Below are 25943 nucleotides of genomic sequence, written 5' to 3' on the forward strand. Positions count from 1 at the left end.
ACAGTATTCATCCGTGGTCAGTATTCATCCGTGGACAGTATTCATCCGTGGACAGTATTCATCCGTGGACATTATTCATCCGTGGACAGTATTCATCCGTGGACAGTATTCATCCGTGGTCAGTATTCATCCGTGGACAGTATTCATCCGTGGACAGTATTCATCCGTGGTCAGAATTCATCCGTGGACAGTATTCATCCGTGGACAGTATTCATCCGTGGACAGTATTCATCCGTGGACAGTATTCATCTGTGGATAGTATTCATCCGTGAATAACAAGCTTATTGTAACATTAACTGAAACTAGAGACACGGATAAAGCTTCATTTAGCTCATTTCTTTGAAAATATCCGTGTTTCTATGGTTAAAATTAGAGTCACGGATTATTCCGGGGAGGGTGCCAATAGACACTTCGTTTGACCACACTAGTGGTCAAAAGTTTTTGCCCACCTCATAATCCATTCACCAAATTTCGTAACAATACACTTTAACATTTTTTTTACTTTCATATTGCTTGGACTATAATGTGAAGAAATATGTAACCACCAGTAGCTCTGGCAATAGAAAACGTTCGGAGTGTTTTGGTCAGTGCCTGGTCGGCAGAAAATTTATTTTCCTGCATAGCAATGATCGCAAGCATTTCTCGAAGCTGTGCAAAGATTATTTGAAGGAATTTGATAGGAAGAATGTACTGAAAGTAATAATTTTTGACCGTCATAGTCGCCCGACCTCAACTCGTTCGAGTTGTGAGACAAATTGAACAGGGAAGTTTGAAAGCAGTGACCTCTTCCACTTCACATTTTAGGAATATCCTGCAAAACGAATGGAATTAAATAGACGCTAATCATTTGTCCAAATTGTCACAGAGAATGCCAAATTTGTACACCGAAAGGATAAAAACAAAAGGGCGTTATATCTTTGAATAAATTTTTTTCAATATGTAACATTTGCAGAATGCCTTTTTATCATTATTATATTTTTATCTATACATGTCCTTCAAAATAAAAATATCAAAATCATATTGTTTCATTTGTTGTGTGTTGTTTCCAATAGTGCTGGAAATTTAGGCTTGGTTAAGATGAATGGAGAAGGTTCTTTACTGAAAAAAATATGACGCATTCGCTAAAATTTGACCAATCGAGATTATATTTATTAGACAAGTGCGGCTTGTTTTATATTTGATGGTTTCATTTTGTCTAATTTTAAATATCTGCTTCATAACTTTGCGATTAAAGCATAGTTTCTATTCTCTTCAACTTTTGAATGCAACAAAAGATTTTCTTCTTAACGAGTTATTGAATAAGTTTCGCGATGAATAATATTTAGTTTAGGATACCAGAATTTGGTTGATAAACTTCCTTCAAAGTCTCTTTTCATAAGAAAAGATGTTAATACTTATCGATAGATCCATTAAGGAATTTTCTAAAAGCGGGTACAGTTTTTTTAACTTTTTCTATTAACTATCAACTTTTTCTATTAAATTGCAGCTTCAAAGTCGGAAGTTATTTTTCTTGAATAAATTATTTATCAAATTGTAGATATAGAAAGTCTATTTTTTTAAATTACTTTAACTTCATATATGTTTTGTAGATTTTAATAATACTTTATCAGTGTCTGTTGCGGAACGCATTTTTATTCTTTTTTTTGGTAAAAGATTATATGAAATCTGCAGGAACTTCTTAAAAATTATTCGAGCAGTTCGGAGATAACTGTTTATCTAAGACTCGAGTGTATGGGTTTAGTTCCGATTTCCAAAAAGACCGAAAAATGGTGGCAAACTTGCCACATGCGCGGTTTTACCGATGAGATTGTTAACGCTGTGGAAAAACCCATTTTGAGAGACCGACTTTGGCAAGACTTTTGAATCTAGAGCAGAAATTCACACGCTGGGAAGTTTGCATGAGTCTCCTGCAACGGTACACCAAACCGGCATCCGAAAGAGGTTGCAAAAGTGTGTAAAGTATGACGGGGACTAAAAAATTTTCAGCTCCATAACCTAACAATACAATTATTTATAGCAAAATTCCCGTTTATATTTGAATCACCCTCGTATCAATAACAATATTTATGGTAAACAAATTAAATATTTATTAGTTAATACATGAAATCGAAGTTTACTGTGAGAAAACCTAAATACATTGCTTGACTTATGTAGATACTAATTCCATTCAAATTTATCACAAAACCTTTTATTTAATTAGATAAAATTTGAAGTATGAAACAGTTTGGTATCACAATATCGTTGACGTATTTTCCGAAGACCCATAAATACATCATCAACGTGTAGCATCGCAAATACGAGGATGGTCCCAGAAGTAACTGGCCCAACAAATCTCCTTTTAGCTCCATACACTTTTCCCTGCGATGTTCAATAAGTTCGATACCCTTTTTTATAATAAAATCGTCAAGTTCCTCATCACCTCTAGATTGTCGGAAAATCTTTGACCACAGAGCCATATAGCAACAGAAAATAATCCAAGAGAGCTAAATCTCTAAATCTGGCTAATAGTTGCATTATGAAGCTTGGATTCATCAATTTTGTTCATTGCAATAGAAAAGCGTAAGGATATGAAAAATAATTTGAGTAATATCATTGGAAAATTCTGTGGCTGATGAAGTTCTTTCATATACACACACAACGAAGGATGAGAGACAATTAAATATAAGCCCAGGGATGATATAAAGAATTTGATTGTACTGATATTGAAATAATGGAGAGAATCGAGGCAACTGATTTTTTCTACAAACCTCAATTATTTTGCGATTAATATTTGAAGACAATATAAGAATGATCAGTAAAAGTATTATATCGTTCAGGAATTAAATCAGACAATCGACAATGAAATCTTTATTTGTGTTTATTTTAAATATTACATTTATATATTACATAATAAAACAATGACACTTATATGCAACTTTCTTGTATTCGATTTGAGGTCGTAACAACTTCGGGACCCCGGTATTTGTGTGTTATGGTATGGGTGCCCGTTAAAGGGGGAAGAGTGGCGTTTCTATTAGGCCTTTGCAGACTTCTATAGATCTGTAATAAAATAATAACGTATTAAATAATATTTTCTGTATTGTAGTACAAAATATAGGGCAAAAAATAATGTAAATACACTTCCAAAGCTTTATTTTGCTAAAAAATCGAACTATAAGAAAATTGAAGATAAAAGTAGATAAATTTGAAGTAATGATGATAATTAGAAAGTATGTACTATAGAAATTAATTACAATATCGTCTCTTTATGAACAGATTTATTAATAATGACGAAAAAATTTAAATAGTAGACAAAGTAAAATGGAAACAATGTGTCTTCCTGCTCGATGAACTTTTACCATTTTAGGTATTAGAGAATCTTACAAAAAAATTTCTACGTTTGGGTTTTCGGATACGATATTTTTAACCAAAATATTTTCAAAGATGTATTGTAATTTTGCTATTTTAAATAAAACACCCTGTATATTGATACATTTTTTGAAATATACGTAAAATTTCAGTATCTTTTGTCTAAAAACTTTTCTCGAACAATGCATACTTTTCGAGTTATTAATTTTTTAGTAAAAAATGTGACCCTTATAAATTATTTTTTTATTTTATTTTGACCCGTTGATACAAGCACTAAGAAATAAAAAGGAATAAGAGATAGACCACGATCGAAGGGCGGATCCAGGGTCTTGACAAACGGGGGGTCATTAGTATTAGGACGAGTCATCCCCCAAAGACATGGCATTTTAAGTATAAATTAGTTACGTTGATTTTGACAGCATAATGACGAACTTTACGCAATTTTTACTTCAAACCTCAATTTCTCATCGACTTTGAATCATATATCACAACGTCAGTCGGTATACTGTGTATTGTCATAGTTTTCTATTACAGTTAAATAACTGAGAAATGATGCGAAAGGTTTTTGTTGAATCTATTTTGTTTTGTTTGATAATTATAATAACGTTTATCAATTCAAACTCAAAACTACATCTTATAAGGTATTTGAAGGTAGACGGACTAAGGGTTAAGGATTACATGACAATTTTACCATTTTTCGATTAGTTTGATTTAATTCATATTAATTAGTTTATGTCAGATTCTTCTACTTCTGAGTCTTGAATTCATTTTATTTTTGTTTTATTAGGTATTGTTTTTATACTCCAAATATTTGGGGGTGTGGTTCCCTTTAATCACGGTGTGAAATAATTCGTACTTTTACATATTCCTACTAACGCTCCCTTTATAAGAAACAAAAAACCAAATTAATTAATCAGGGTTTACGAGGGGAGTCATGACCCCCATGACCCTTCCTCGGATCCGCGCTTGCCACGATCGAAATCGAATATTGTTAAAATCGAATTAAACCATTTGTTACAATAATAAGGTATGCCACAAAATTTTATGGAAACTCAAAATTGCTCCCTTGAACTTCAATGCATTTTTCAATCCTTCTCTGTACGCCTTCATTCGTCGTACGGCTTTTCATTCTTATTATTCTTAGCTCACAATCTTCTCTAGTTGTTAAGGCTTGTGAGTAAACCTCTTGTTTTATGTGACCCCATATAAAAAAATCTAAAGGCGTCATATCGGGAGAACAAGGGAGCCATCAAAAAGGACCATTATTTGCTAGCGACCTGTCTTCAAATTGCTTTTCTAAAATTATATTTATGCCGATTGAATTGTGAGCAGGAGCACCATCATGAATAAAAAAAAGTTTGTTTAATTTGACTGGTGGCAAGAGGTCTAAATAATTTTGCTAAAAATAAAACAAAAAATATTGAAAAATGTAAAAACAGTGTTTTCACATTATTAATCAAGAATAAATTAATTGATTGTGTTTTCTAGCCATTTAAATTCCCATCGTAAAAATGAATTGTTATTATTTGATTATTTCTAATAAAACAAAAGACATTAAACTGCCACCGATCTTGAAAAACATGTTCTTTGGTTAAATGCAGATTATCTTGACTCCAATAATGGGAAGTGTATCTATAAAATAATCGATTCGGCGCACCAAATGATGTTTTTTAAAAAACCTTCGTCTTCCTGTCATTTTATTATTAAAAATTCAGCAAACTCTACGCGTTTAATAAAAGTTGATTTTAAATTTTGTCACAAATTGTAAGAATAAAGATGCATTTTATATTTTCATAAAATACGGTGAAACGACGATTTCCTTACTCCAAGATCTCTTACGGCAACACGTATTGATGTTTCTGGATAAACAGTAACATAAGCAATAACATTAATTTCGGCATTATTATTGTCAATGACTGGTTTAATTCGATCAAATTTTGCTTCAAATCAACCGTATAGCTTCAAATTGTTGAAGATTCATTTAACAGTAAGCTAGTTTGGTCGTGGTCTATCTGCAGAATTGAGAACGAATCATTTTAACGATTTTTGAAAGTATCAACAATTGACTAATACAGAGCTCGGCATAAGTCAGGCAACTCTCATAAGTTTGGCATCGCTGTTGAAAAAGATTAAATCGAAGAAAGTTCGTGCTTCAGACAGTTGTGTCTGTGTCATGATAACATGTATTCGTCAAGTAGACGCGTTTTAAAAATGAATAACCGATACAAGTTCACGTTTCAAGAAAGATTTTTTTTGTTACGTCCTATCTACGTACGAATGTGGATTACGAAACTATGTCCAATTTCAATAATTTCCGAATCGTTCAACAGTGTGGACGACGTACCAGAAGTTTTTAAAAACGGGCTCTGTTGCCGAGGCACTGCGTTCTGGACGACCGGTAAAATGTAAAATGAAGAATACTGAAACGTATGTACTATCGAGTTTACCGTCCTCCACGCACTTCACGAGAAAGATTTCAATCGCAGATTGGATTTTTGAGAGAACCTCGGATGCAACGAGGATGATCTGCAGTTACAGCATTCCATTTTGTGGTCGGATGAAGCAACCTTCAAGCTAAACGGTACGGTCTTCATTGAAGAAGAACTAAACCTACTTGATGTGTGTTTGGGGAGGTATCCATGCGGTAGGTTTCGTGGGTTCGTACTTTTTGGAGGTTAACGTGAAGGATCAAAGTTATATGGAAATGCTCAAGATATACGTGGTTAAATGGATAACGACCCAACACTCGCGAACAGCCATTATTCCATGCAGGATGGAGCTTCGTAGCACTGCTCATTTTGGAGAATGAATAGGCAGACGAGGATTCGTTGAGTGGATCGATCGACGGTCATGTTACCTGATACCCGATGATTTCTTCCAGTGAGACCTTGTCAAGGACCGCGTTTATGTAAGAGAATCAACTCAACGCACCATTCCCAATCGAAGAAGAATTGAAAACTCTTCGCTGACAGCTTGACCTGCCTTTCCGTTGAGAAATGTTGTTGTAAATGAATTGATCAAGATAGGCATCAGTTTGAGATCATTTACAATAACCCTTTTTCGGATCCCTTTTGTATCTTCTTTTAATATTGATTCATTTTGACGCTGTATATTTTTCTCTTAATGCAAATTTGTTGCCTGACTCATGCTGACCTCTGTATCTTTCCATTTCCGTCAAACACTAAACATCAGCAAACAAATTCCGAAATTTACGTTCACTGGTTCATTCATCACCATACTACTATGTTCTATGGGCGTGCGCTGCAGTTATTCCTTTTCGAAACTAAAAGAGCAAAATGTGAAGAAAGTGGCCCCTTCTGGAATGTCTATTTCATAATAATTTTTGAATGAGAGAATGGATAAACATTACTAGAATTATTCAATTTTAACGATATGCTCTTGGATCTTTTCCCAGCCTAATGAAACGAAGCCAAGTGAATGAGTGAAATGAGAGAAAAAGAGTTAAATTGAGAGAACAAATAAGAGTTATTGGTCAACTGGAAAAGATGGAATATTAAAGTGTTTGAGTATTCAGAAACGATTCACAATTTTATACAGCAAACAACAGCAGAAAAAAGTGAAAGTGAACAATTCTTGAAGTGAAATGTTGAACCACCTACACTAAAAATAGAAGTTAAGGAAATTAATCAATATACTGAGATATTCGAAATATAGAAAGTTTTTTGTAAATGATAATATATTAAAGAATGAAATGAAGAATATTATAACAATGATAATAGTAGAATATAACTTTTAACTTTTTAAAATATTTCAAGTAGAAAAAGTTAACCCATAGAACTAAGTAATGGCGTCATTAGATTTTTAGATTCATAGCTGTTTTTGATACTATTTCCAGAAATTTACGAGATATTGTTTTCATCCGCAATACGTATTATCATGAAAATTGTGGTTAAAGATGTAGACAGAAATGCCAGATGAAAGCAGCAATCGGAGATGAATGGAAAGTCTGTTATATATCAGCTGGAGATCCAAGAAAATATGCGGTAAATTAGGTTAATCTGAGACAAACCGACGATTTCGATGTATGTAGATTTGCTAATGAATGTCTACAATTATTTGTTAAGTCGTTCCATTGAATCAAACGTCGATACGATGTCTTTTTATACAGTTAAATAGTTTTCAATGACAGTACTAAATTATGTATTTTCACGTATTTCAATGAATTATTTTGAAGATGGATAATTATAGTCAAATTTATTTTGAAAACGGCAACATAGAAACTTTATTTTAATGAATTATTTATGGGTGATTCCGTTCTAACTGTGATTTTTTGTATTCAAAATTTCAAGATTTTAAAATTTAACTTTTCTAACTTTTTTATGCATATTATTCATCTATTTTACTGTAAAAATAAAACTCTAAGAGGAATTTACTACAACTTCAAAGTATCACGAGCAAGACACAAATGTCGGATTTTGAGTTCCACGGTACTGACTCATTTATCCACGGTACTGACATGGTAACTTAAGATATTAAACAACAAGTGCATCAATTTTCCTCAGTTTGATCATAAACATTAGAATTTATAAGGTAATTAGTTTAAATCATTTGTTACGACAAAAAAAATTAATAATTTATCGGTAAATTCTAGGAATGGACATGACACGGTACTGACATGGTAACTTAAGATATTAAACAACAAGTGCATCAATTTTCCTCAGTTTGATCATAAACATTAGAATTTATAAGGTAATTAGTTTAAATCATTTGTTACGACAAAAAAAATTAATAATTTATCGGTAAATTCTAGGAATGGACATGACACGGTACTGACATTCAAGTGATGTAGTATAAGTTTTCTTTAAGTGGCAAGTTATATTGTATAAAAATAATGTTTAAATATCTTAAGAATTATTCAAATAACACAAAATTTTTATTAATTGATTATTAATTAATGACTAGTACAAAAAAACAATACAGGACATTGAATATCACAGTTAGAACGGAATCACCCTTATACTCTATTCATTTCACATGGTTAAGTAAAAAAAGACAAGAAGCAAAGAGCAAAGCGATTAAATGAGTTAAATAAACTTTTAGTCCCCTTAGAGATGTACTTACAGTCTGGCTAGATGGAATATGGGGGGATTCTTTGGCAACTTGTCGGAAGTCATATTCCTCTCCTTCTTCATCGAGATCTTCGTCTCTCGCTCCAGGTGGTTCATATACTTTTATAAAACTGTATGTGGGACGCCTCTCTATAAAAAAATAATCGATGTGATAATCAGACTTTAAATTTCAATAACGCAGCATCTAAAAATTGCTTTTAGATTTAAATATATGCCCGAATCATTGATCATTTGAAATAATTATCTTACTTTGTAGAAGTTTATTTTTTGGTTTCATACGAACAAAATTTGATTTCTAATTTTCTTAGAAACCTACAAGTTGAATTTTGTGTGTGCTGTATTTATACGTCTTTTGCTTTTGCTTTAGCTTGTTCGCCGCGTATCAATTATTATCGACTCACTACTGTGAGTTCTCCCGCCAAATACTTCTAGAACATATAGAAACTTTTGTGTAGTTACAGTTGACTCTTTCCAGAAACATCTAGAACAATATTTACTCATTGATGGATGAAACCACAACCTATATTAAATTATGACCGGTGCCATCAAATAGCATGCGGCTGTGTACCCGTCACACAATAGTTTCCAGTACATTAAGTTATGACAGGAGCCCACAAATCTTCAGTGATTGTTAATCAGTGACTATGAAATGATAATAAAGATCTCAAATTTAACAATAGACGATATTAAATAATCTTAAACATGGTTTTTGTAGAGCTATACCTCTAGTTATATAATTTAGCTCAATTTGAGTAGTTTGCCTTTATATGGTGGTCTATTTTACGACTTTAAGCATTTTATAAAAAATTAATTAATGTTTTTGAACAAAATTATCTCGTACTAGAATTGTATAATTCCTTAACAAACATTTTTGAAGTTTTTCATTAGTCAGATTCCGTATTTAATAGCACAAATAGTGTCTTATTATACTTAGCAGTACTTTCATATCATTTTCATCAGTTAAGGCTCTTTTCGCTACGTCTTTTATGTTATGCTTTTCTTTTGAATATTTTACGAGTTCAAAATTTCTGATGATAAACTTTAGATGCGTTAAATAATTGTTGTTACATTAAGGCAATACCCAAACACGTCCACCATTTCTTGAGTAGAATGATTCACACTGGGCTAAGTACTTCTCACTTTTTTGAAGGAATTATTCACTTTACGTGTTAGTAAGATTGTGGTGTGGATATTATGATTCCTAGAAAATTGGATAATAAAAGGCTATAAAAGAACTGACGCCATAGACATTGAAATCATGATGATTCACTGCAAATTGAATAGAAGGAAATTGGCTCAAAAAGATAAAATCAAATGAAATTTGAAAGTTGCTTGAAACGCAAGGTGAAGATTTACATGGGAGTAAACTTTAAAATCGCATCCCATCGAAAAAGAGTCTTCAACAAAATCTAGAAACAATCTTATTGAAGATTTGGGAATGGTTAATGAACTTTGCTATTTTACGGAACGAAACAAGTCACCAATTTCTAATACCAGTGCTAAATATTAGTTTGATTAAAGTAGCATTGCCTAAGACTATAATCAATCAACACTTAAATTTATTTCACTACCTATGGACGTATCGCCTATAATTCCTTATAAATTACCATCTATACGATAATTAATTTTTATTGACCTCTTTAACAATTATATTCAACCTCACACGACCTCCAAAAATAGCTTTAAAACTGAGAGTGTTGTCATCCATCAAAATCAACCTAAATGTTATTGTTGTAGGAGACAATAATTTTTTTCTAATTTGAAAGGACATATAATGTGTTTGTACTATTTTTGAATTATGAAATCCTCCAAAAATATTACGACAATTGTACCCAAGATGTTAAACTACAGGAAGGAACGTTTTACTACAGTGAGAAATCAATTATAGAAATCGAAGAGGAACTATAGTAAGCAAGTCGTCCAAAGACTATCCAATGACTCAATTTTTTGCTTGTCTCAACTATCAATTTATAGGTTAGACTGTAGTAAACATTTTTCTGCTGATAGCAGTTGATTCCATAAAGAAACAAATACAAAAATAGAGATGTTATGGAAAGCTGATTATCTCCAAATAAATATTTTATCATATTCTACTCACCATACTGGTTTCTAATAATATCTGGATCGGCTCCCTCAACGGCCCCTCTTTGTTGAACCGCTTCAACGACGAGAGGCTGTTCAGTATTGGGAGTAAGTGGAGTCCGCACCCCCGTTACCGAACCATCTACAATCAAATCATCGGCTGCGATGACCGCCTCCATGGGCATATGTTTTGAACCATTATCCGTAGGACGATGACACGATCTTCCTCTGTGGATATGATGTGTGAAATGTCTTCGGCAAAGCGCTACTAGTACCAAACAAACTCCTGTAGCTAAAAAAGCCGCTGTACCAAGGAGACCGATGAGAAGAGGGCTTACTGGCATGGATGCTGTAGAACCTGAAGTTTAAGGATTTTCTATGTTGAGAAATGTTTTTTTAGCGTACAAGATAAGTACTCCTAACATATTGGAGTTAGCCGCGAGCACAACAACAAATGTGATACGTACCACTTTTTTCTCTGAGAATGTGTGGAAATTTTGAGAAAAAAATCTTTCGATGCGACTACTTCATGCTCTCTCTATATTTTTAAATTAACAGAATGGTAAACGCATCATAAAAAATGTTGGCTACTAAAACCTGAAGATCCGCAAAAGCTGTAGGTTAAATTGGTAACAATATAAATAACAAAATAGAGTAAGTAATTAACATGAATAAATGTACCTTTTAAAGGTTGAACAATATTAGAAGTACAGTGAAGAAAATTCACTAGATACAGATACAGATGCATTATTTGGATTCATCGATATGGAGAAACCTTTTGAGAAAGTACCGAGAGCAAAAATATGAAAAAATTTGGGAAAAAATAGATGCTAACTCTGGAAATACAATAATGAGTCAATATTAATGAAAAGTCAACCATATTTTTAGTAGAATGGAATAAGAAACAAATTGGTGGGGACATTTGCAAAGAATGGAATATTAAAGACATGTGAAGAAAGGAAGGAAGAATAATTAGATAATAATAAAAAATAGTAAGACCTAAAGAGATATGAACAAAGTACTGTACTCGAGAAAAGAAGCATTTAATAAAAAAGAATGGACAGAATTTGTATAGTACATAAATGTGAACATTTAGACCATTATGTGGTTTATGTGGATCCGATTATATATAAATTTGTCTGTTTCTAAAACAAAAAAATGTGGAATTAACAAAATTAAGTACCTTACAAAGCGTTAACCCACAACTTTTAATACGTGTAGTAACATTACGTATTAAAATAAAATAAAATTAAAAAAAACAATAATATATTGTGTTTTACATTTAATTACATTGCAAAATATTACTTGATAGTCAACAAACTATTAAGAAGATAAAAAATAATTTTGGATGCTGTTGGATTCAAAATTCAATCGTTTCGTAATCAATTTATACAGCTATTGATTGGAGCAGTCCCAAAACGAGAAGCTATAATGCTAAAGTCAATCGAAAAATACATAAAATAATGTTTTTTTATAAACCAATCAGTGTCGGCAAATTAAATGAGAGACTCATCAACATGTACGCCCATGCGTTTAACTGACAAAAGAATTTATTGACTTAACAATCGGGATAGGGAGAGATACCAAGAATGAATATACGAAATTGCTACTGTTTTATCAACGTTAAAACTGAGGTTATTAGAGGAAAATCGACATTGACGGATCAGTATTTTATAGCTAATATTACTCCAGCTAATGAAAGTATTATCAACAGACAAAATAATCCTCCATTGATCTTTATCTTCCTAAACTTATTGATAATTAATAAAACTGATACCAAACGGGTTCTTGAAGGACATTTTACTGATTAACTGTTTCCTTTTTATCGGTAATATTTCGAATAAAAGTTTTGTTTGCAAAAATGGAAAAGTTCGAGATTCCAATTTTTATATTTAACTCATGAGAAAAATTATATTTTCAATATTGTTCGCTACTGTAGATAAAATACGTTTTGGGGTATTCATCTGGATGGCTGTTTTAAGAATCCAACCGTGAAAAATTCATATATTCAGTCCTCTTGGGATATTTTACATAGAATATGTCAACTGTAATTCATCAGTTATACAAATAAAGTGAAAAAATGGTCCAATGGAAGAATAGCGTGCCTAAGAAATTCAATTTCCAAATACCGCTCTCAAACGACCCATTCACATATCTCTCTTCCCTCCGATTTCACTGGATACTTACAAAGAGAATATATTCGTATGGAAAACACAAAGGCAATTTAACCCAATTCTTTCTAGTTCACTAATTAATCATAATAAATGACTGCGGTGCCCCCGAGGAGCTGACTTAACGATCATGAATTTGTAGAGGGTTGTCTTTTTTTATTTTTTGTTGTTCGAAACTTTGAAACAGAATAACTAAATACAAACGTCATATATAACTTTTTACCGGTAGCTGAGGAATTGGTCATAAACTAACATCCTGCATCAGATAGATCTCGTATCAGCTAAAAAAGAGAAAACCGACCCAGAACTAGATTTTTACCATAGTTTCCAAATGTCGCTTTCCTTTTAGGTGGAGATTTAAAATTTAAAACTGAACCTACGAAAACCTTCTATTCTTATTGGTAATTAAAATTTGGGCATTAACTACTTTATTAGTTTTTTTTTTGTTTATAGATATAGAATCAGTTGTATAACTGGTTCAGGTGCTTAAATAATTAGTACTGGGCAGTAATCAGCGGTAAGATTGTAGTTAAGTCCCAGTTAGCTCTGTGAGGGCAAGACGGTACTGTGAGTTATACTTTTTGGATAAAAACATCTTTTTTCTTTTGGTTTTGCAAATACAGACTTGTAAGTTTCAAAATGGGTAAGCCAAGAAACTATTATTTGGAAGTCATCATAGTCTAGACAAAAGTAACCGTACCATTGCTGCCGAAGCAAAAATACATCAACGGATTGTGGACTACAACATGAAAAACCAGGTCAGCCTCGAAAAACCACAACAGCTGAAGATTAACGTATTGTATTGATCAGTAAACGTAGATTTAGTCTCAGGGGTACAAAGGTAGCAGCTCAGATCGATGAATCTAAGGATCTGCTTTCTACAGGGAAAAGAAGATTGAGAGAAGCTGACCGTTTTAGAAGAATGGCAGTGAAGAAAGAACATGAAATTTTGACGTATGACCATCTCCACCAATAAGTTTGAGGATCACTTTCTCATTTCCAATCTTCATACGTCTCTGAAAACTTCTAATAACGGGTCTTCAATCTTCCTCATTCTCTGTTTTGGAGCCCCCAAAAGTTCTAGTCTCTTTTTTTCTCTCTTGTTCGATCTTCATGTCTTATTTCTCATAACTCTCTCCATAAGAGTGGGGGAGAGTTTTATGGAGAGATGAGTCAAAGTTTGAGGTTTTTGAGTTTTGAGTCTAAGAGAAGAATGCACACTAAGGAAGAACGAATGTTAGATACATTTGTAATTCCATCTGTAAAACACGTAGTAGATTGGTAATAATTTTGAGATGTTTTGGAGGATAGGTGACTTGAGACCTGATTAAAATTGAGAGGATTTTGAAGGATGAAAGCCGGTAGAACGTAAAGAAAACGATATTTTAGATTTTCAAAAATCTGATTTCCAAGATTTTTGTTCTTGGATAATGAAGATGTCATACTACATAAAGGCCTATTAAAAAATTCATGCTTATTTAGATTACGAAGGGAAGTTCCTAGATAATTAGACTAATGATCCGATTACATCGTTACTTTTGCGAAGGACAATGAATGTGATTTGGAATATTTTCTGAACACTCAAATCGTCGGATTAAACTGATAGTAATTTATGAGAATCCTTTAAGATGAGATATATTTACTGAACACTATTACTCCTACACCAACACTTACAATAATTACAAGTTTGTTCCTTGTAGAGGCCCGTTTTACAGTGTAACTGTGAGATTTTTTTAATTATCTTAAGATTTGATCCAAATTGAAGGTTTTTTGGCACTTTTATCTCGCAAAGTTTAACTGATGAGAACCGGCCCCTCCAATTAGTTTCGATAAAATGTAAGGTAACTTAAGAAAAAATGCCAAGGATATCCGAATCTATGGTTTTCCAATTATTAGAATAGACACCCGGTACTCGGTTTATTTTTGGCTGGAAATGCTCGTGGGTTCATCCTGTATAAACGTCAGGATCACGATATTAGATTTGAAACTACTGTAATTGGTAATGTTTGTGAAGTTAATTCGGTGTACTCATGGGGAATATTTGAGATACATTCACCAAGCCCGTTTGAACCAGTCTTTCGCTATTGCTATGCATGGTAATAAAGTTGTATCAGCATTTAAATTTCAAATTCGAGGGAGAAAATGAGTGTATAACGTAAAGGATGTTAAAGTACCTTCAACAAACGAGTCACTGGGAGGAAATACTAATAAAGTTGGTTTTCGTGTCATTTTCAATGTTTTTAACCGAAAAACGAAATAGAAAATTCATAATCTCTGGTCCCATTTAATGAAAGAATAGAAATAATAATAATGTGCATTGAACTAATGGATGCAAAATAATTCTTTTAATAAATATTAATAATTAATTTAGTATAAAAAGCCGCAGTTTTGCGCATAGACTCTTTCCACTCCTCTGAGTTCTATGGGAGATTCTGGGAGGTCTTATTCTTTTGCATTTTGGTTGTATACTTTGTCTTCTTAGTCTAGACGTCTTAATGTATGTGTGCTGCCTTTGGTAAACCCTTCTTCGGCTAGAAAAGATCTAATCCGAGTGGTCGTTCGCCTTTTTTACAAATTTCCCCGATGTAAAACTTAGCAGTGCTTATGAAATGCGTTACCGTGTTATTGTGTAGGGGGTGTCCTCTTATAGGTTGACTTAGAAAACGTTGGCCCTTGGAAATAAATTTCTTTTGTTTTTTTCTTGGTTTTCTGTATTTTTTTTTGGTGTGGAGTTTTGTAATTTCTGTTTTATTGTACGCTAAGTACTTGCTATGCATAAATAACCCTTTCAAATTGGAGACTCGAGAAGAGATTAACATATAGGAAAGCGTACACCCAGGTAATTTTGCTATTTAGATATCGTCTTCTATTTTTTTGTTATTAAGCAATGGAAGGTTTCTAGAAATTAGTGAACGTGGAAAAGATTAGGCGATGAGGAGTGGTTAAACTTATTGGAAATGTACTATACGTTCTATTAATACCAAGGTTTTTACATTGGGATTAGAAAATCTAATTTTTCGAAATGTAATATAATCACATTAAAGACGTCAAAGAATTGAGACGGTCAAAGACTACAACAAAAATACTATCTAAAATAATACATTCTGTTTTCAAAACACACAGTGGACTAATGTGTCTGTTCATGATAAGTGCTACATTGATCTAATAGTTTTAATAGTGGAGCTTTAACGCTTCAAGATCCTTCGAGATCAGGCCGTCCAATTGCATGATATATTCAGATTACAGGAAAAACAGTTGAAAACCAAGTACCAGGACTCGGACGCTCTTGGATCATCCGAAGATACCATACATCGATATGTAAAATCATTAGGTTGTCGAATAGTGTCTGACGAATGCACCGAGTTATCATTTTATTAGATGTATTGTTACTTGACATGTAGAATGGATTTTTCCAAAAAACCCGAAGATGCAAAATCAGTGGTTGAACAAAGGACAATTACTATAACTCTTCGTCGATTCGAACGTAATGTTTTGTTGTGCTTCTGGTGGAATTATGAAGATTTAGTATACTTCAAAATCACTATAATTGGTCGAACTATCAATACCAAGATATGTAGTAGACAACTGATGCAAATCTTGATGTTTTATCACAGAAATATCTAGGTTTAGTCAATAGAAAGCCGGTTCTCTTACAACAAGACATTTGGTCCGGGCCTTGTACTATCAGATTACTATTTATTTAAATCCATGGCGAAAGCAAACTAGAGAAAAATCCGAAGTAATATGCAGTATTTATATCTAAGCTTATATAAATGGTTTTATCAAAACTTCAAAGACGTTAGATTTAAACCATAGAATACAATTAAGGCTTTTTTTGGATGCTTATTTAATAAAAAAGTGATAATTTGAAACCGAAATTATTTATGATACATCCTCTATTTTATTTAATTATAATTGCAAAATTAACTGTATTTGTTCATAATTTAGGTTAGGTTAGAGCTTAAGATCTTACCACAAAATTGAATCTGGTATGTTTCGGTCTTCACATAACATCGTAACACCGTAACATCGAATAGAATATTCTACCAAGAAAGCAGATAGTGTTTTCCATTTTTTAAATTTTATACTATGGAGGCGAATGCACCTTGTATATTTCACATCATATCATCAACGACTATAACTTCGACTGATGGTTCGCAACTTGAATTGGTGCGTGTGTAATTACACGAACCAAATAGCAGCACTGGCTAGGGGCTAATGTTGTCTACAATTCAGATTGAAGCTTCGGAACGATGTGAAGAGTATCAAACAAGATCGAAATTGGCGAGCGGATTAAACCTCCTCCCAATTGCGAGAAATATTAGAGATATTGATAAAAAATGTCGGCCGAACTGATTTTTGAATTATAAAAATTCGTAACAAAGTTTGCGCTTCTCAAATTCATGTTAATGTTTCTGGAATGTGAATATAATATGTTTCCTTCGAAAAGCGACCTTAAGGTATACAGCAGATGAATCAATGAACTCTTATAAATCCTATTTTGCATATTTGAAGTAAACTACAGCGTGTGTGATTCCAGATTTAAAAAACGCGTGTCCTTTAACGTTTCCATGGCAACATAAATATCAAATTTTATGCTTTTTGGAATGACCTGAATATAAAATTATATTAAGAAATATTTGGTCTCAGGTTTTGGATAGAAACCTATCTAGAGAGCCCATTAACATTCCCTTCGATAACCAAGCTTGTGTGATCGTCGAAGCTGGTATGGGAGTGTGATGAACTTTTGTAACACTAGCCAACAGAAACAAAATAACCCTAATGTGGTTACTAGGGCAGCAAAGTATACCATGCAATGAGGAAGCAGATAGCCTTGTCAAAAAAAGGGTAAAGTCTTTTTATTTTGGACGTACTGCAGCCTAATGAGATGTTACATCAATAACAAACTGATTGAACGACTGAACACACTCTAAGCAATAAACTGGTAGTCGTTTACTCTTCACAGGTTACTGTGTCGTCAAATACCACCTTAAGACGATAGGCAAGGCAAAGGACCGCAACAACAGATTTTGCGATCAAGCCATAGATACAGTAGAGCGTCTACTCAGGGAATCTCTTGCCTATTTCATCAAAAGGCTTAGGTACTTCGAAGGAGTAGTGCTAGAATAGTAGTGGAAATGTTTTGCACAAAATATCTTGTAGGTAAAATCCACAATCCACTCATATTTTCATACAATAATGGTCATTATTATATCTTATTTCCCATTAAGATATTCAAAACATTATGTGTAGTTTGATTTTTTATACATAGCAATGTTTTTGTCTGTTTTAATTTTCCAATATTCAATGTAGCTTCAAAGAACTTTCAACATAATCAATTTCCAGAAGGAAGTTATTAATTATTCTTGATGCTGGCTACATTCATTGTTTTCAAAGCGAGTCGTGGGTAAAACTATTTTTCAAATTTTCAAACTAATTTCAGAAAAGTTTTGAAAATATATTTTCATAGAATTCACATATGGAAATTCTATTATAACATTGTTTATTAAAATGAAATTTGGTTATTTCAACAATGAGACGCGGTTGAATACGGCACAATCCTTTGTTATTTTTCTTCTTTTGCCTCATTTTTTGCTCCATTGAGTAAGAATAGACTTACCAGTACACATTACTATACAAGTAGACAAACTAATAACGAGATCTGTATCATTATCTATACCAAGCTATACAGAATATATGTAAATACCTACTAAACATTCGTATTTCCACAGAGACTATGTACAAGGTGTATCGCAATTATCTAATTTAGCTTTTTGCTACTTGATAATTACTCAACGCACACAAAACATACTCAATAAGAAGGTCAACTTGCATGTAAATTTCCGCAACACAAATTTAGTTATGCTACATACCAATGTGTCATTACTGTCAATGTCATTTGTCAAAATAAATAAACATTTTGTTCAATTTCCCAAGTGCTTTGCTGACGTGTGCCTTAAATTTTGTGAAATTCAATGCTCAACATCAAATTATCGTTATGTCAAAATCATTTTTGTGATTTTACAAATTTCAATAGAAAACATTTGGGGTATGAAGCTACCCCATCTTTTCCTACCTCTCATCAAGGGCGTATAAGTAGGTATTTTATTAATGTACGTAAGTACTGTACTTAGAAATATTTATTCTTTATTGTACACTTGAAAAAATTAACACATAATAACTTGTACATATACAGGTACATATTGCCATCTTCTCTTGAAGATATCCAGAGAGATATCCACGCACGGAATGAGGCAGCCTATTTATAATCTATAACCGCGATGAATGATTTGTTATAACAGCTAGAGGTATGTCGAGGAGTATGACGCAAAACTCCGAAAAAGTGAAGAGGTGGTACGACAAGGGTTTCCAACAAACAAAATAGAAACAGACAAAATACATATATTTAAATAACAAAATCAATTTTTCTTGTACGTCTTCTCCCGAAACGCATTATTGCATCATTTACGTCAATGGGTATGTTTTTATGAACGTGAAGAAGTGCCAGTCTGGTTAAGCGATCTTCAACCATTGAAGATCTTAGTCACGATTTAATTCTGCTGTCGCTACACTGACAGAATAAGATCAGAAAACGACTGCGGTATGTCCTGCCAACATACAAAGTTATTAAATTATATTAAATTAACTAAATATTGAAGGTACGTAGTTACAGAAAATTTGTATGGTGACAAAATATATAAATAAAATCATTATGTTCAATTAGTGGGCCACCTAAGCCCTGGAACCAGCTCATGACCCCTCCCCGGATCCGCCGATGCCACTCATCTTCCTTCATTGTCTACTTCCATTTATCAGGATCACAGTGTTGCCAAAGTTTATGTTGTCTGTATAGTAAGAGAAGAGTATTCATATGCTGTAAATACAGTTATAGTATACGAAGAGCACACACACAAGTTGAGATCCTGTTTTTTTACTGTAGTTGGAACTAATAGGAACATTTTAACACCGAGGTAATGGTAATGTATCAAGTTTATCGGTATACAATAGTCAAGATATCGAAATTGGAAAGAAATTTGAAGAATAACAAAGAGCAGTTGAAGTCACTGAAGAAGATGTGTCAAATTGGAACGTTTGAGTGTAAAGAAGAAACTTTAAATAATGAAACGAAAGAATTCATATATTCACAGTTGAGAAATATATTCATAGACAAGGTACAGCAAAAACATTTTGCTCTTTCTATGTACAAAAGAAGTCTCTACAACTTTTTATGTCAACTGTGATAAATTGATATAGTTTAGTCATTTAACTACTGGAGTGCTGTATTCATGGCAATATGTTTTTTTGTTAAATCTCAAAATAAATAAATAAGCAACCTGTTCAAATGAATTTCTGTTTTATTTCTGGTTAGTATTTATTTCCATATTACAATTTTCACTTTGTTTGTTAAAGAAATCTGTATTTTGTACCAGTTCTAAGAAATCAGAACTAGGCGGAAATAAATAACATAGAATACAGTAGCTATTCTGTGTTGTATATTTAGTGCCACGTACCATCGAGGGCACTGGTATCGAAAATGAGCCATGTTGTTTCCCCTGAATAACAACTAAGTTTGCGTTTTTTCTTATGGTACGTTCTGGAAATTAATTATAAGTCGCCTTTCTGACACAGCCTTCACGTTCAATATCATTCGATGCTAAAAATTATGTTTAATTGATTCTTAAAATTCTTATTTGTCCATATCTAGCGAGTTACGAGAACAGTCTTATTCATAACAGTATTAAAACTCGCAGAACATGGGCAGAGCACTTCCTGGATAATACTCATGTAATTTTTCTTCGGTTTCTGCAACTATTTTTCCACGTGAAAATTAATGTCTGATTAACACTCAAATTAATTTTTTCTTCTTAGTTAGACAACAACGAAAACAGTTTTATTCGTATAAATATTAAAACTTGCTGTTAGATTTATGTGAAATTGTAGAATAGATAACATAAGAAACAAAGCGGAAGCAAATAATAATAATTAATTCATAGAAACTAATTTGTAATCTCAAAAGTTGCCGTTTAACTACTTCTTGAAGAGTTTGGAAGTTTGTTATAATTTGTGTACAATTGGATTACTACCAAACGTTTCTATCCTCTCGTATTTCCCGAGTAAACTTCGCAGACCGTTTGTTTTTCAACAGGAAAAACATATTTAACGGTTTCCGTATAAATAAAGCGATATATGTCATCGAGATACTTTAAGGACGTTCTTCTCGTCCTTAACAAAACAATAGTCTTTGTTGGCAATACGTTTTCCATTGTTTCGGTAGCTTCATTCCGCATCACTCATTTTTTTCCGAACAATTGTCTCTAGGATTTTTTTGTGAAAGTAATGTACGTAAGTGGTCGACGAATTCCGCACATAATCATTAGCAAATTTCCAATAAAAAACATCCGTTTCTCGTCCAAGCCTTTTTAGCACGAACAATGCATTTTCTTTGTACCGACAGTCAACAAATTAAAAAAACCTGTGCAGCGCCATATTTCACTTGAAGTGGCGTAAAGTCCAAATATTTTTCCGTAGAATAGTTGCATCGCTTCTCCACTGGCGTTCACATTCAAGGAACACTCATTTTTATGAAATTCGAATAAAGAATACATTTTATTTTTTTTCTAATTGTCAACGACTTATTACAAATTAATTTAGAAGTGGAAGAAACATTTCCGCTAAATCAAATTGTATGCAAATTATGACAACCTCACGAACTCCTTAAGAAGTGCTTAAACATCAATATTTCATCTTACTAATTAGTTATTTTTTTGAATTCATCAAGTACTTTCTGAGTAATTTACATAAACATGACAAATAGATTAGTTTTGGAAATTATTCATTTACCTTTAAAGTATATTTGAATGTAATGCGTGGCAGCATTGCTTGTTGTCTACCAAGTCTGTTGGGATATGATTTCTCGTATCCAACCATATATGTCATACTTCTATATGGACAGTATCTATATGTGGAAGCTGTTCCGACTATAAAAGACAGAATGATAACGGTTTCTCTATCCTCCGAGGCTCCAGTTAGGTTCTGTGCATTCTCAAACATGCGCAGTTTAGATAAAGTGTCTCGAATGAGACAGAAAATGAATACTGTCGGCACTGTAACGTAGAGACGTTTTTTCCATACCAACTGTTCATATAGGAGTATTAAATATAAGGCGTAAACTGAATGACAAAAAAATCCATTACCTTATCCTCTAAGGACGTTACAATCGAAGATAAAGGATAGAGTTGATATCACAGAGCATACCCACCTTAGGGTAACTATTATTTGTTTTCTTATATTTTCATGAATAAAATAGATTTCCACAACTATTATTAACTTGAATTGTTCGGAAAATATTCATTTAACATTCACATTATTTTAGAAATTTTCAGCTTCTTTTTCGACTTTTTCAACTAGCTTAAGAAAAAGTTTTCTTGACATACGATAAAATAATTTAAACTTCGTTGAATTTTTATCAGCAACAAACATTCTGTTTTTTTTTTTGATTTCTTGGAATAAAAGGTACAAGGCATTCGTTTTCATTTGTTAATTGAACTGAATGTAGAAAATAGTTTGATTGGAAATTTCCATGTCGCCTGCTTGTGTCGAAATCGTGTTGCGCTGCTTTAGTTGGACAATGTCATGATTTCAACCATTGACGAATATTAGGAAAACATTCTTCTGGCGTCAAGGGTGTATGTCAAGTTCTGGCAACATTACCTGTGTTACCATTGACGAAGACAATGTTGCTATAAGGAATTGAGAATAACAAACACAAGCAACAAAAATTGCCAGACATACAGGTATAAATCAATTTAGTGCTTCTGAGATTCTTAGAAAGACCAAATACCATCCGTATCACATTCAGCTGTATCAGTATTTATACGATGATGACTTCCACCACAGCATAGGCTTTTCCTTACGGGATTTTCTTATCGAGTCGCAGAAGACGAAACATTTTCAAATTTTTGTTATTTACAAAAGGATCTTATTTCTACAATAATGGTCTAGAAAATGGTGATTATTTTTATTTTACTAAAGCTAGAGATAGATTGCTATGCTTTGGAGGTTGTTCCATCTGAAGTAATAAAATAAGAATTGTTTGAATTTGGCCAAAGTGGTAAATATTTGAGCACTCTATTATAAAATGATGCAAAAAAATATTATAATTGATAGTTCAAGATGAACCTTATGTAGGTGGAACCTCATTCATAGTTAATCTAATTTTCCTGGTATGCTTTTGAAATGTTCAATATTAGTACTATTGTACAAATATCATCGAATTTAATCAAAGTTTTGACTTTGTACTGAATTACGAGAAAAAAAAGGTTTTCACTTCTATTTTGATTAATCTTTTGTTCGTAATAGATTTTGCCCTAATTTTTGAATTGGTAGAAACTCGTTATTCATCTGTCAAGCTCTGTTACATGTTTTCATTTTTCTATTTCTTACTTTTTTAAGTATTTCTTACTTTTTTAAGTAAACATCGAATGTACCAAACTTGAAAGTAATCAATAATTCTTGAAATAAGAATAAAATTACTGATGAGAAAATTAATGTCAATTTTATGAAAAAATTTGTTCTCTTTACGTCTCTGCTATATATTGTTTTAACAAGTCTGTTGTTTCATTTTTATTTTCTAGAAGATAAACTACAGAGTATTGTGTGTAATACTGTGAGCATATATTTTTTATTGTCCCATGTTGGTGGTTCGATTGGGCCACATAAATCGGTGATAATAATTTCTAATGGTCCTTTTGCTCTGGTCCTCTCTACGTTCAATGGAAGTCTTGTCTGTTTTCCTCTCATAATTTCTTGTTCAATTATCTTCTTCATATTTTTGATGTTCATATTTTAACGATGCCAGTTTACCACTTTTTCTATTTTTGTTTCTGTCAACATGCTTTCTTCCATTCGTTCTTCTGTATATTCACTCATTTTATCTTTTTTTGTAAGTTGTATGGTGTGAAGTCCTTTCTCATTTTTCATTCCTTCTAAAACTTTTTATTTTCTTTCATCACATATACTTTATTTTCCTCAAATATCACTTTACCATCATTTTGTGTTATAGCTGTCACTGATATTCAGTTCTTGCTAAGTTCCGGTACATACAACACCTCATTCTTTTGTCTCAATCGATCCGATTCCTTCTGCACTAATCTGAGTACCTTTTGCTACACATATGTTTGTTACTTGTTCTGCCAAGGTTTTTTTTTGTAACCAATATATTTACTCGTAAGTCAAGTTCTAAGTCCGGGGACTATCCGACTGATTTTTTGGATTAATGAAAAATAATCACTGGGTGGGACTACCGTTTCCATTATTCTTTTCTTTCCCTTTTTTCTTAATAAACTCGTTATGACTTTCTTCGCTAATATGAACGGCAGTGTTTCTCGGTGGGTTTGTTATGTAGGTGACTGAAATACAAATGAAATCTGGGCAAAGAGCTTAAAAATGTCATGGAAAGCACTTCACAGTTTTATGATAGTGACATTGATAAGTATGCAAGATTAATGCTTAAAGTAAGCGAACATCGAGAACAAAAGCTTAGTAATAAACATACAGGTGAACCTAATGAAAGATTGTTAATATGTTAAAATAAAGGAACTCAAGCGAAGTAACAGCCAAGAGTTTGATGAACCTTTACAACGATAAGTGTTTTCGCAGCGAATATATAGAAATAAATATCATATTTGATATATGTTGACACTCCGTTTAGCCTACTCCAAGCAACTTAAGGTATAATGTGTAACCCAAGTGGTTATTCTAACCTTACATTTCTTATTAACGTCTGACTGGAGTATGACAATTCAATTTAAAATAGACATGCGACTGTCCCTCGTGACAAAATAGTCGTAGCGCCTTTGGAGTTTCTATAAATCGGCCGACGGCAGATAAAAAAACGGTTCCCCTGCTGATGTTGCTCGTTTTTTTTCTCGTATAAAAATGCGACTGATAAAAGCAGCATGATTAATTCTTGTGTGAGTTGGACGTTTACTTTTCACTCTGTTGTTTTACTCCGCTTTTTTGTCGCTTTAACTGTTCGAATATTGAATTGTAGCAGAGTTATGTTTGAATATGTGTGAAATTTTCAATATGTGGAAAGCAGCCGCCGGCAAAATATTACGTTGTATATGGGAATGTTATTAGATGAACGTTTGGAGTGAACAATAGATATTAAAAAATTGAGGGGAAACTGATTGGATGCATTGCGAGTTTTCTCTATGAACAACATATATTATCAATTAATTAAAACTTTTTATAGAAATATTTTCAACGCGTTTTCAGTAGAAATATACTTTTTACTACTAGATTTCGTCAAGTTATAGTCGGAACATTTGGAATTTGAGTGCCAGGATAAGATAGCTATGTCCCCAACAACATTTTGTAATGCTTTTCTTATTTATTGAAACTTTTTCTAACGGAGGGATGAATTTAGAATTCATACACACGATGTTTCTCACATAATTTATTTATTTAAATACACACACTAAAAACTTTTATTTGAATTTACCGACACCTTTTTAATATTTCGAACCGTTCAGTGGCTATTTATATAAAAAGAGTTTCTCGATCATTAGATTCTGGAAAATCAACAAAAAAATAAAAAGCTCTATCCAAGAAATTTATTTTATAAAAATAATATGAAAGAATCGCCACTGTATATAAAATCTTTTCGGAAAACCTTCGCATCCACCAAACTTTAGATTCTTTTATTAAAAGCGAATAACACCGGCTTCACGGTCCATATAATGGACGAGTTCGTAACAATATTTTTTATTTTCAGTAATTTAACTATGCTGATAGATTTTTTATGTAAAATGCTAACACAAGATCTATTACACTCGAGTAATTCAAGTAGCGCCTGCCGTGTGAATATTTATCTCGAAGTTGTAGTGTTCGAGAAAGACATGATTTGGTAGCTGGTACCACAGGCTTGCGTTTCTCGAAATAAAGGAGTTTCGATAAGTTGACGTGCACTAATACATATATTTTAGGCTTGTTAATGAACCTTTTAAATTTCACTATCAATATATTATACAGTTAATTAATGTTTGCTTTCCAAAAGAAAGAGTCGCAATAAATTGACTCTCTATGCGTCTGCAGGCGAACTTGGTGTAATGTAAATCTTGCTCTAAGTGGAATTATGTTGGACAAGTAGGTAGAATATCTGCCGTGGTATCGGTTAGATCAGCGACCTTTATTCTATGCTCTAAGCTGTCCAAGTATCTGGTCAACTTTGAGTTGCCTATAAGTCGAA

The 25943-nt window shown here is 32.7% G+C and overlaps 1 protein-coding gene across 1 annotated transcript in view; it reads right to left on the reverse strand.

The window, feature by feature from the left end:
• Positions 1 to 2839: 2839 nt before the first annotated feature.
• Positions 2840 to 25943, reverse strand: part of LOC130891370 (nephrin) — a 526229-nt gene continuing 503125 nt past the window's right edge. Inside the window, exons 12-14 of the mRNA XM_057796033.1 lie at positions 10537 to 10878; positions 8431 to 8567; positions 2840 to 3039 (exon numbers count right to left, since the gene is read on the reverse strand). Coding sequence (XP_057652016.1) covers positions 2905 to 3039; positions 8431 to 8567; positions 10537 to 10878 — 614 coding nt within the window. The 3' untranslated portion in view covers positions 2840 to 2904. The remainder of the gene's footprint in view (positions 3040 to 8430; positions 8568 to 10536; positions 10879 to 25943) is intronic.

The sequence above is a fragment of the Diorhabda carinulata genome, chromosome 3 (genome assembly GCF_026250575.1).
Source record: "Diorhabda carinulata isolate Delta chromosome 3, icDioCari1.1, whole genome shotgun sequence".
Lineage (NCBI taxonomy): Eukaryota > Metazoa > Arthropoda > Insecta > Coleoptera > Chrysomelidae > Diorhabda > Diorhabda carinulata.